General features: G+C 44.6%; 1 protein-coding gene across 2 annotated transcripts in view; it reads right to left on the bottom strand.

Annotated features, from left to right (window-relative positions):
- Positions 1 to 8267: 8267 nt before the first annotated feature.
- Positions 8268 to 12463, bottom strand: part of CARMIL1 (capping protein regulator and myosin 1 linker 1) — a 189946-nt gene continuing 185750 nt past the window's right edge. The window contains exons 37-38 of one of the 2 annotated variants that reach the window (XM_057368330.1): positions 11586 to 11732; positions 8268 to 9318 (exon numbers count right to left, since the gene is read on the bottom strand). In XM_057368330.1, the coding sequence (XP_057224313.1) occupies positions 9182 to 9318; positions 11586 to 11732 (284 nt within the window). In that variant the 3' untranslated portion in view covers positions 8268 to 9181. The remainder of the gene's footprint in view (positions 9319 to 11585; positions 11733 to 12463) is intronic. The other variant, XM_057368331.1, reaches the window with a different exon arrangement.

The following is a 12463-nucleotide window of genomic DNA, read 5'->3' as shown; positions in this document are numbered from 1 at the left end:
TCAGAAGCAGCAGAAAAGGCATTTAGAAAGTATTTAATGTTCACCTTGAGCAGGTTTCTAATTGATCTGAGGGAAAACCAAAAAACCTGAAGAACTGAGTTGTGTTTTACTCAGGAAATTCTTTCAGGGAGATCACAACAGACATCACACAGCAATGTCCAGCTTTTCCAGTGTGCAAAGAAAAAGGAGATGCTGTAAAGCTGATGTGTTTAAACAGCAGCATGGGAATATCTCAGTACAAGGATTCCCTGGACAGCAGCCTGAGATCACCCTTGAACCTCACAAAAATTATTGACAACACCTTAACGCGACAGCAAGGCTGAAAGCACGCCCGACTGTGCTCAGGTGCAGAACCCCAGAATGGGAGAGGAACTCATTAGGTAATGACATGGAAAGGTCTACATTTTTAGGGGACACCTGCCAGAGTCCCTCGCAGGCAAGACCAGAGTCACTCCACAGGTTTCCCTGTCCTTGCCTCACTGCCAAAAGTCACACCTCACCTTGGGGTGAGGGCTTCCCCATGCAMCCCCTCCTGCAGTCTCTTCATCCCAGAGTTTCCCACCATGGCTCCCTGGCAGTGGTGSCCTCATGTGCCCCATGGGAGCTGACTGATCTCCTGTGTGGGATAAGGTCACCTGGCACTGCTCCATGGCACTGAAGAGCACATTTGGCCCTGTCTCTCTTCCCAGGACYCAGAGCACATCTGCCCCAGACCAGGAGCATCCTGATCCAGGTTTATCRGTTTCTAGTGTGGTTTGGAACCCAGCTTTGGAAACCACCACCGAGGCTGATAACCAACAAGGTCCCTTGGCAGTATGATCATGACAAGTAGTTTCATATTGGAAAATATTTTTAACAAAACTAACTTAAGAGGAAACACTACACAYTTTGAAGTATTTTTCAAGTGGAAGCACTCTGCCATTTGGCAGGGGTGGAGACAGTGAGGTTTTGTGGGATCAGATGTAAAGCCAGGGCAYTGAGAGGAGCTTCTCATAGCTGGATCTCCCCCATGCCCTCACAGGAGGAAGAGCAGGTGAGAAGTAACACCTCAGTGAAACTACCAGTATTTATTCAGCATCTCACACAATTCCAGTGAAACCAGGTGCAGGATGGAGATGAAAATAGGTCTTGAAGCTTAAAGGACCCTCACAATAATTCATTGTTACCTCTGCATGAGGGTGTGGATGATATGTGTCCATCCTTGTCATCCCACACCCTTTCAGTGCTGGCAGAGAGAGGTTTTGATTTCACACAGCRGCAGAACATATCTGCAAAGGGGTAAAAAGGAGCAGAGATGATGGATTCCTCTTCTGTTTGCACCAGCTTTGCTTTCTCCACACTGAAATACCCTATAGAATCCTCCACTGAAATACTCTATTGATACAGGGGCAACCCCATAAATGCACAGCTTAGCTGCTCTGCCCCACCTCGTGCATCACACAAAATGAATGTAGGGTTCTTGGGGGTGGAATTCCAAAATTTAGCTCAAAGTGACTGGAACCAGCTTAGCTGAGCAAAATCTCAGTCTACAGCRAGGATGGGGCTATCCTGCTGCATGGCTAAAATGGGCTCAGCTTCTCTGGTTGCTTTAGGTGACTCAGTAAAGCCTTAATGAGGAAAAAGCCAAACTAAACAAAAAACAGGTCAGAAAACTTTTTGCTCATCCAGTTGGACTTTCTGTGGAACACTGCAGATTTCAGCATAGTGAACTGTGGATCTATGGGCATTAGTATAAAGCAACACACTGATGATTGCTGTGTGTTCAGCTCACGTATCAAACTCAGCCACCACTCTGCGTTGGCTTGTTTCCTTAGMGGAATAAATAACAATTAAAGGTAGGCAGTATATTAAAAAAAAAGTAATGAACTTTTTTGATTAAGGGCTTTGGCTTCCGCTTTGCACTCTGCAGTAATGCTCAAGGTTGAAGATCTCAAATCCAAGTTTTGAAAAGCTTAAAAAAAAAAGAAAACAAACCAAGTGTATTCACCCTGACCACAGATGCACTTGGCTCTTATATGAATGTGCTTAAGTAAGTGCCTTGAGGCTGGAAGCATTTGCACAGCCATTGCCTGGCCCTGCTGTGGGTCAAGGAACCCTCCAGCTGAGGACACCAGCAATGCTGTATTATTTAATTGATCTTGATAATCAATTAATAAATGACAATTTTTGCACGTAAAGAGCAAAATAAGGAGCACGCAGCCAAACCCTAGGTTGGGCTAGCTTTGTAGAAAGGCTTAATCAGGCAACTGTAAATGGGAAAACATGGGTAAAAATGCAGATTGCTGATTTGGAAACAGAAATAAGTGGCAGCTGACAAATGCCTCATTGTTCAGGCCAAACTCAAAGTATTGATGTGAAATGAAACATTTGGGTTTCCATGAACAGGAGAACAAAAAAAAAAAACAAACAAAATATCTGGATTTGTGGCATGACTTTATTTCTCCCTTTACAGAAGAAAATTCCAAATACATGCAGACACAGGTAAATGGAAATAATTGTCCTCAGCAAATGGCTTCAGCTTTGCACTGACCAGAGACACTGAGGAAGCCAACAGACTCTTCTTTCCAATCTACCCTCAGATGGGTACAAGCTGCTTATTAGCAGCAGATCTTCACCTTCTGACAAAGATGTCCTTCTCTTGCCCCTCCGTCCACCCTGCTCCTTCTCTCTGGAACATTCCATATTCCAGCCATCAGCTGGGCTAGATCTTGGATCCATCTTCCTGGTTCAGGTGGTGCAGAGTGTGTATGTTCAGGGTGCAAAGAGCTACAGTGACAATTCAGATACTGACAGATGGTGTGACACAAAGACTATCATCCCATAGTCATTTCCATCTGCAGATTCCCCCCAAGGCCAAGTTTTTCCAGCCTTCCCACATGCAGCACCCCAAACTGTGAGGCTTCAGTTCTCTGTCATCTTCTTCATTTTGGACCAGCACTGGGATCCCTTGAGTGTTACAGGGAAGCAGCCAACCTCTTCCCAAAAGGATTCCACTGAAAATGAGGGGTCTGGACTCAGGCTATCAGAAGGGATACCTAAGAAGAGATTTCCCAAAGGAAAATCTAATATTTCCCCCAGCTGCATGCTGCTCGATGCTATCCAGACAGAGACTGCTGTCTGAGTTACAGTTAATGACTTTCAGTCTATRGCTAGAATTTAATGTTGTCTGAATAAAGCCCAGGCTGTACAGCCTYCATGCCATTCTTCTCTACCTGCTGGGTCTGATCCACCTAAGCAAACASGAAGGGAAGGAGGCATTCCTGGAACGATGCTAAACAGAGATTACAGAGTTAATTTGACTCCTCCATTCAGTGAAACCAAATTGGATTTGCTAAGATACCAGCCCCTCTCCTGCCTTCCCTGGCTACTATCAATCTAATTAAATACTCTTTCTCCCATGCAGCTTTTTTTCTCCTTAGTTCAACTTACTGGAAAAGCAGAAAAAACAGGCTCTGAAGGATTKGGTTCGGGGCTAGTTGGCAGAATTCATCACAAGTAGCCAAAGCAGCATCAGCACAGARGCATCAGAGCAAAGACCTCAACACATGGCTGGGAGAGGCCATGGCAGCATATCTGCTTTTCCATACAGGCTTCCCGCAGATGGGCACTTGGAACCTGCATCTAGTAAATCCCTAGGACAGCTGATGTAGGGGTGTCAAAGGCAGAGGGGCTTTCTAATCGGGAAGACTCTATCTGCAGGAGCCTCTTCAGTTTGCTGTGGGATATACCATAACAAAATACATCCTGTAATAAAAGATCCCTCTTAATGACACCTTCATCTTCTGTGCAGAGACTCACAGATTGTTTTCTCTCTACTTGAAAATACAGGGTCCCACTGTTCCACTCTTTGRTACTTGGCATGGAGGCAGTTTGCACCCCAGGACAGTCACAGCCCTTGCCCCTGTAGGATCTCCCAGATGCAGCAGCAGCAACCACAGGTGAGAGGGCACAGGGAGGTGAAGAGCTGGCATCCTGCTCCTGGTTCCTGCCCAAGCAAGTGCCACAACCCAAGGATYGCCTTGTCCCTGGCTGTGTGCTGATGGAGAACTGACAACTCTGTCCCAGAGTCAGAGGAAAAGAGGATTTTATCAGAAACTCAGCCATTGCCCTGCACCAGCCTTTCTCCACCAGCTGGGATTTCTTCTCTCACTGCACGTGACACTGGAATCTCTGAGGTGTCTTGTATTCCCGAGGGGCACTTGAATGCAGCCCCCCCACCAGGCTGCTTTTTAGGGATTTGCCATCAGCTTTTACACTACTGGATTTGTTTCCCTGCCCTGCAGATCACCCTGAAGCCTCACTTTGCATTTCTTCACCCCTTCAGATGCCTGTTCCTGGGTCTCTGAATAGACAAACTAAATAATAACTAAACCACACCACTGCATCTAGGGCAAAATAATAACTTCAACATCCCACAGCCTTTCTGCCCTTGTGCCAGARTGAGGAGCAGCCCCATGAAGACAAGCTCACAACCCCATTGCCATTGGGCAAGGTGCTCCAGACAGTTTTCCACCTATTTCTGTGTCTCAAGGGGTACATGAGGTGGCAGGAGTTCCATGGCCATATCCACTGAAGTCTCAATGCTGCCAGCAAATTTCAAGTCTGGAAAGCTGCTCTTCAGAGCTGGAGAAATCAGTTTCAGGCAGGGAAAAGAAGGCTTCCATATGCAATGATCAGAGCAGCATTTTAAGCTGCCAGTCACTGGCAGTGCCTGCTGAAACAAGGTGCCATCGTGGCCTGAGAAACAGGGTGTGGTGAAGCTGATTGCTCTCATTCAAAAATGAGAGCCCTCTCTGCCCCCTGGGAAGACACCACAGCTGCTGTGGAGTCCTGTCCTGCCTGTGGTCAGGAGGCACTGGAAATGTTGGACACTAGTGGGGGATGGCTGAGGTGGCTCTAGAGGCACTTGCTGTGGTGCTGGCAAGATGCTCCTGTTGGCGAGGGACATGAGGAAGGAACTGCAGGAGGACGGGCACAGAGGTGAGTAGGAAAGCTGTGAAGGTACCTGGCAGATCTTCTTGTGATCTGTTATTTCCACGATGGGGAGCTCCTACGTTAGAAGAGAAGGTTGGCACCATGTGCTTATATTGCAATTTTCATCCTRCCCATTTAGACTCATTCTTAGGATGGGGAAAGACTGCTCTGCTTTCCAGGCCTGATCAGCAGGAGTCTGGCATTAAATAATCTCTGTTACTTACCTGTGTTGTTACAAAATCCTCTGGCTTATGGCTCCAGGAAAAGCAAAGGACAGCCCTGCTACCTGAAATCTTCCCCAAACTTCAGCACAAACAGAGGATAATCTCCAGAGGTGGGATTCARGCACAGCCCACTCAGCATTAGCATCCCTGGGCATGGGGAAAGTGGCACAGCTCTCCTGAATTTCAAAGAGGAGGAGAGCCTTCTGGTATTTTCCCAAAAATTATTCTCAGTACCTTTTTATTGTTTGCAACAGGAGAGAAAAAGCATCTCCACATTAATCAATTAATAAGCAGTGGCAGCAAGAGCTCATGCTGGTGGCAGCTCTCAGCTAAGTGTGGTGGGTTGTGCAGATTTGTGACTAATGGGCCACATTAATTCCCCAATCATCTCAGCCTGGTTGGCTGGCTCTGGCAGAGGGGGAAGATTTAGGATGATTGCAGTTCCCATCTTAGGAAGCAGCTATTTACTGTTGTTACTGCACATCAGGGAATACTTTGAAAAGCTCAAAATCAGATTTTAGCCTCCTTTAGCAGGGAGTGGGAAGTGGGTCCTGCAGCTGTGGTACAGAGCTGTCTGAGCTCACACTGGAGCCTGGCAGGCAGCCACAGCCCTTCTCCAGCGCCTCGCAGAGGGGGAGGCGCTCCCAATGTGCACATCATGGGTGAAAWTCCTCAACAGCTAAACCTGAAAACTAGATTGAAGAGCAGCAGCTCTGAACCGATGTCCTCACGGTGAGACCCCTTCCAGGGCAGCATTTCCAACTGGGTGGCAGTGCTGCTGGTCCTTCCCTCTCATTTGGTCATACATTATGCACCTTTATGTACATGGGGGAAAGCAGAGAGCTTCGCTGTCACCTCAGATGCTGCCACCCCTTTGCTGTCACCCCTAAATATGGTGAAGGCAACACGCAGCTGCTGTCTTGTCTGACATCAACCATGGCCCAGGGACCAAGCCACCGTGTCAAACATAACCCCAGCTGGAGCCTCTGAGCCCTTTCTGAGCCACCAGACAGCGCTGTGAAGCTGCCCTCAGCTGCAAAAGGAAGGCCAGCAGCATGCCTGGGAGGCAGGCCACCTCTTCTCCCATGCCAAAGTCTGCTCTCACTGCTGCCAGCACGGCTGGAGGTGCTCAGGTGCTACCCAGTGTGTGACAGGAAGGAACACAGAGCATTGGTGGTACTCAAAGACATTATGGGAGCCCTGAAAGAACGAGTAGCAGCCCTTTCCCTCAGTGGTACCYCTACCTGATCTCTGTTCAGTCTCCCAGGAATTGCAGGGATCTTTGCCACTGGCAGCCCACCRAAGCTGAATGTGGATTCTGGGGCTCTGCCCCTCACCCTCCCRGAGAAGCACATGGGCCAGGATAGGCAGGGATCACAGAAGGGCACCCACAGAGCAGCTCAGGCAGGAGGGAAGAAACAAGAGAAATGAAGGTTCTGTCAGCTGTGCACCTGCTCCAAGGGCCTGCAGCTCATGGAAATGCAGCACCTTCCCTGTTCCATAGAGCTATGATCCCCCCAAACCTCCCAGCTTCGATTGGCACCAGGGTAGAGTGGTTCCTTTCCTGAAATACACTGGCACTCGCCCATGGCCTCTGTGAATCAAGACACTAAAAACTAAAGTCATTATTTTTTAAATGCAGAAGAGGTGCAAGAGTGCTCTGGATGACACGTGACTTCTTTGCTGATAGTGCTGGGTGTGTCRGACAGAAAGAGAGCAAAGAAATGAAAACCATCACTCCTCCCCACACCCAAAGCCACACACAAAAAGCCAAGCCCCAGGTCTTCAAGAGCTCTCAGCACTTCCCCCTAAAGTTGTTTCTCTACCACTCAGTCTGCCCACAACACACTGATGGCTGGAATAAAGACTGGAATRGCTTTCCATAGCTAATATGGAAAAACACAGATGTCTAATGAAACCTTTATACTCCAGCAAACAAATGTTACAGYGCTAAAGCTTTTCTTCTTAACAGCACAAACACATCTTTGTCTACAGCATCTGACACATCCCCTCTTTGGTTTATTGACACCAGAGTGATGGGCACACACTACTGCTATGGCTTCTCACTGCAGGACCAGCACAGTATCTCAGATGACTGATGAGAAGGACATCAAGCAAAAGTGAGAAATTCTCAGCAATTGCTCTGGCAAGCTASAGACTATTTTAAATTTTTATCTTAATTAATACCACAACCCTTGCTGTTAATTTTTTTAATTCACAAACCCAATAATTAGAGCAAYCCTTCTTGCATACTTACACTTCCCAGATAGTTGTCTTTTCTATGTCCTAGAGGAATAGAAATTGCASTTTATTTATGACTAAATTAATTTTCATTTCTAATACAAGTATTTCAAGTGYTCCTGTGCATTTTGTCTTTTGTTCTTACCGATGCCAAATAAATTAAGAATACATATGTGAATATGAAGAACTCTCTCTTAATGATTTTAGACATCTACGTACTTTCAAGAAAAGGCAAATTCCAGGTAGGAAACTCCAGGTAGGAAACTCCAGGTAGGGGGATAGTTGGAAACCCCCAGCCTTCAGGACCTCTTTTCCACAGCCTTGTAGCCTACTCTTGAGATGCAAACTTCTACCAAGTGTTTTTAGGATGTTTTGTTTTGCCTTAGCAGCCTTTTATAGTGCAATAAGAAGGGAGAAGGGGCAGCAGCAGGCACAGGGATCAGACAGGTCAGCAGACACACAGATATCTGAGCACTTTTGTCCAGTCAAGAAGCCAAAAAWGGGTGAGAGGAACTGCTCTTGGGAGAGAGTTACCAAACCAATTTTATTCTGTCCTACTGGAGCAAAACTGAGAATTTAGATAGCAGGTGGCCAAACTTTGCGGAAGATTCCAAGGGAGGACAATAGGAAAGACATCTTCCTTCAGTTTTGTGATGTGTATGTCCCTTTCAGCTGGAAGAGGCACTTTACTAGAAGTAGAAAATTTATACAGGCTTTGTCTTGATTGCACACTTTGCCCACCTGACTGAATGCCAGCATTCAAAGAGCAGAGACCATCAGACCACAAACAGTGCTGTAAAAACAAAGAACAAAGACTAGTATTTCAGTTGTAAAATCTTTTTTTTTTTTATTGTTACAAATATACATATGAATAAAATCCCTTCAACCTGTAATGTAAGTGGGTAGCTGTGAAATTTGCATCCCCTCCCTCAAAAGCTGAAATGTTTTTACAGATGTCGAACTATGTTTCTCATAGAATTACACATTGAAAGGAAGCTAAAATGCAGACAGAACTGAGGAAGGCCTCTAGAAAACACCAATATTAATAAAATTTCAATTGCCCTCATTCCAATCAACTATATACATTAATATACGAATGTGGAAGCATACCATGGTTATACGTAATCCAAATCCTTCTCTGTTGTGCTTTCTGACGGTACACAAATGTAAGCGTTGGAGCTTTATGTACAGTAGGAGAACAGGAAGAAAGAAGCTCCCTATGGGAGAATGTAAAAACCATACCCAAGCATTTAATATATATAATCTATACAAATTATTTTATTAGTGTGCTCTTTTAATATAATTACAATGTGCAATTGCATACCGCAAGAATATATTTATAGGTAAGTCACGTGCAGATCTGACACATTTACATTCAGCAGTACAACACATTACCTGCTGTACAGTGTATTAGTGTAAGACAGTGTCCAGTTAATTTGCTTTGCTTTCTAAATGCCMTAATGCAGGGCACTCTTTGTAGCTGCTTCAGAGAAATTCAAGTAGAATATATATGAAAGAATGGCTGGCTTTAGGCAAAGGCATGGAAAGGAATGTCTGCACTGTACAGACCAGAAATTAAGGACCGAATCAAAGCCAAGTATACCGTAAATCATGATTGGAAGAWCCAGTTTTCTGCATGGAAATGTACCTGTGGTGAAAGAGCAGCTGACTAAAAGGGCTGTTGATTGCTGAACCCCGATTGTTATAAAAGCTCTTGCGCTACAAAGCACTTGTACTGATTGCTAAACAAAAATAAAATCTTTATCTGCTTCTTCGCCAGAGTCACTGGACTTGCTTCCCTGATGGCCATCTTTACTTAAGGACCTCTGCTTCAGTTCCTGGAACTCATGAGACTGCTGYCCAGGGCTTCTTTTTGCAGCTGCAKAAAACAKAAATAGGTCTTACTAATGACTGCAGAAGAGAGAGGAAGAAGAATTAAAAAYAACAACAAGAAAGTCATTAATGCACATGGGACCTGCTCCTGATCCCACTGAATAAATTTTCACGAGTAGAAGTAGCATAGGTCCATTAATTCTTCAAGCCAGAAAAAGGTGAGAGAAGAGAGAGTTTGTGCAAGTTTTATTCCACTGTTGGTTGGCAAGCAGGCAAACTTGAAATAACACAGTACTTCACTGTGATATGGATAAACACAACAGTTAGAAACAGCCTAGAGATTTTCTTCTTATCACACCRCTTCCAAACCAGAACATCATTCTTTTTTCCAGCTGGGATGAAYCTCAGACAGTGCACTCCTGACTGCTCCGGGGGATGTCCCTGCTGGGCACCCCTCAGACCASTGATGCACATCTGAGGCAGGCCTGTCTCCCTGGCAGGACACATTTGTGTTCTCCCTTTTGACTCAGCAGCTTTAAACAGGACAGACATTCACCTTGGCATCCAAGTTACCCAAACTGCTTCTCCCTGCCCCACTGTACTGCAAAATTTCAATGCCYTCACTGTTCCCTGATAGGGGTGACACCCATGGCTCTGAGCCCAACCATTCCAGATGAGACAATGGGCTCTGCGCCCTGCTGTGCTCAGGAACGGAAAGGCAGGAGGGCATACCCACTTCCCATGATCTAAATGGAAACAGTCCCCATTCTCTTTGCTTAGCACTCTGAAATCCCTATAAAGCCAGATTTCTCCAAACCTATGAGGTTCAAAACAAATTGGAAAGAAGGTTGTAAAACCTTGTTAAGATTCCTGATCTAATCAGTGGTCAGCAACTGCTGTGGTAAGGAGGTGGTTATACACATCAAGCAGGGTGACCTTACCCAAGGACTGATAGCATTAGAAATCTCATGCTTGCACTTAAAATGAAACTTTAAACACACAGTGGCCCTTAAATGTGACCTTGTGACCATTTCCACCTTCCAAAACACCACTGCTTTTCAAAGAAATAGGTGCCTGGAAATTTTTTGAGCCATCCTTGATACCAGTGCCTCCTAATAATTACCTGGCCTTTGTTTGCCTTCATTGACTCTTCAAACCAAACCCAAAACACATCCTGCAGCAGCCATTTTAGTTTATGGCGTGATAAATAGAGGCAAACAGTTTGCTCCATAAATGACTGAAAGATGTATCAGGCATTTCAGTCCACACAGTGCAAGCAGGGTTCTGTGAGAAGAGCTTRCCCTTGCCTCGATGAAACCATACACAGGTGACCTGTGGTGGTCTGTGGCAGGATCTCAGCTTTCAAAACTTACTTTATCAGAGAGGTATCTCAGAATGAACTAAAATATAATAATTTGATTATGATAGGGAGGGGATATTCCCAGTTTGGAGAGACCAAGTTTGATTCTACAATGCGAAAAGGAAATCAGTTTATAAATTTTGGACGAATGGTAATGTAATGTCTTACAAACAGAAAAACTGTGCGTAAATGGAGTTGCATAAGACGTTCAAATAGTCAGTAAAATACCTTAGAAAAAAAGTAATTTTGAACAACCATTTAAACCAACCAATTAAGAGGTAAAGAAAAACATGTAAACATGTACCATTTGAGAACAGGAGTTTTTATATTTTAAAAGCACATAAAGGAACCAAACATTTTTATAGCCGACTGAATGAGCTCACAGTTAAATCAAAGCTGCTCCTCAGTGCAACACACTGCTGGGCTTGGGTTCTTTTGGTGGTGTTTTTGTTTGCTTTTGCAAACTGAAAATCAAAGTAACAATAAATAATCTGATTTACCCAGTTCTCAAATGGTTTTGTGAGTTATGTACTGAAACTGGCACTAACAATATTCAAGTTGAAATGTATTTTGAAACACTGAAGTGCRTGATCCTAGAAATGACAGGCATGCAGGCACACCAAGCAGCAGCCAGCCTACCTGCAGTGTGYCAGAGCTGCTGCACTGAGCAGTCACAGATTGTAGTGAGTGCTCTTCTGCAGGTGGGACTGGTCACTGGAGGTGCCACACAAGAAAAATGCACACACATTCTTCCTCTGGGAATTTTTTCATGCCATGTAGATGTCCCATGGGGACAGAAAGATGATCAGAATTCCATGAGATTTTTACTTTTCTCATAACAACAAATGACAAATGAACTCTCTTCTGTGGCTTCTTTGCTATTACCATTTCTTAACAATTGTTAGTGCCAGTTATCAAGCCAGKTATTATGATGAAAAATGAAAACTTCTAACCACAAGTTGGCTGTGCCATCCTCTGCCCAAGCACATTAGCTTCCTCTTCTGCACTGGTAGAATACTGCCCCGGAGTGGTTTTCACGCTGCCAGATGGCTTGGCACAGTCAAGAGCTGCATCTCTTTTTTGACAATCTCCTGTTTGTTCTAGCAAGGAAAAGGATTCATTTACACTCCTAAGCTGTTCTGTAGAACCATGTACAGAAAGTAATGTGAAAAATGTCACTTATCCAACCCATTTAATCAATTATTCAGAGAGCAGTAATCAGTATGCCAGATGCTTGCTTAAATGTAGTCCAGATATTTTGGGATGTTGGTAATGCAGCCCAACCTCAGACCTGCATAGTGCAAAGGAAGTATTTGCAGATTGTCCCATGAAATCATCAACATAAAGCAATTTTATAATCAAGTATCATCTAATCTATACCTTTGTTTCACAGGAGATAACTTTTTTTACTAACTCATACAGATTTGCAGTGATTTACCAGTTGCAGAAATAAACTGAAAATACTAGCCTGAAGAGAGGCAGAAAGCAAGGACAGAGGAATGGCTGAATGAGGAACAGGACTGCAATGAATAAAACAGAAAGCATGAAAAGAAATAAAAATAAAATAAATTTACTCTTTCCCCAACAATTTCATGCAAAGCGCAGCAGCTCCTTAAGGACCTGGCAAGTCTTAACTATTATTGATAAAATATGTACAGTGCCATGTAGAGCTGAACAGAAAATCCTATGCTTGGCTAATTTGACTGGAGGGTTTTGGGAGCAAGGAGTAAGAAAGCACAGTGCCTGGCTCCTGTTGCTTTTGGCAACACARATCATCTGAATGAAGGCAGTGGGCTCTGTAGGCAGCACAACTTCTGTCTTTACAACCCCG

The sequence above is a fragment of the Malurus melanocephalus genome, unplaced genomic scaffold, assembly GCF_030028575.1.
Source record: "Malurus melanocephalus ecotype Western Australia unplaced genomic scaffold, MMel_1.1 scaffold_90, whole genome shotgun sequence".
NCBI classification, from domain to species: Eukaryota; Metazoa; Chordata; class Aves; order Passeriformes; family Maluridae; genus Malurus; species Malurus melanocephalus.
Note: the sequence above shows the minus strand (reverse complement) of the source record. Positions and strands in the feature narration are given on the sequence as shown.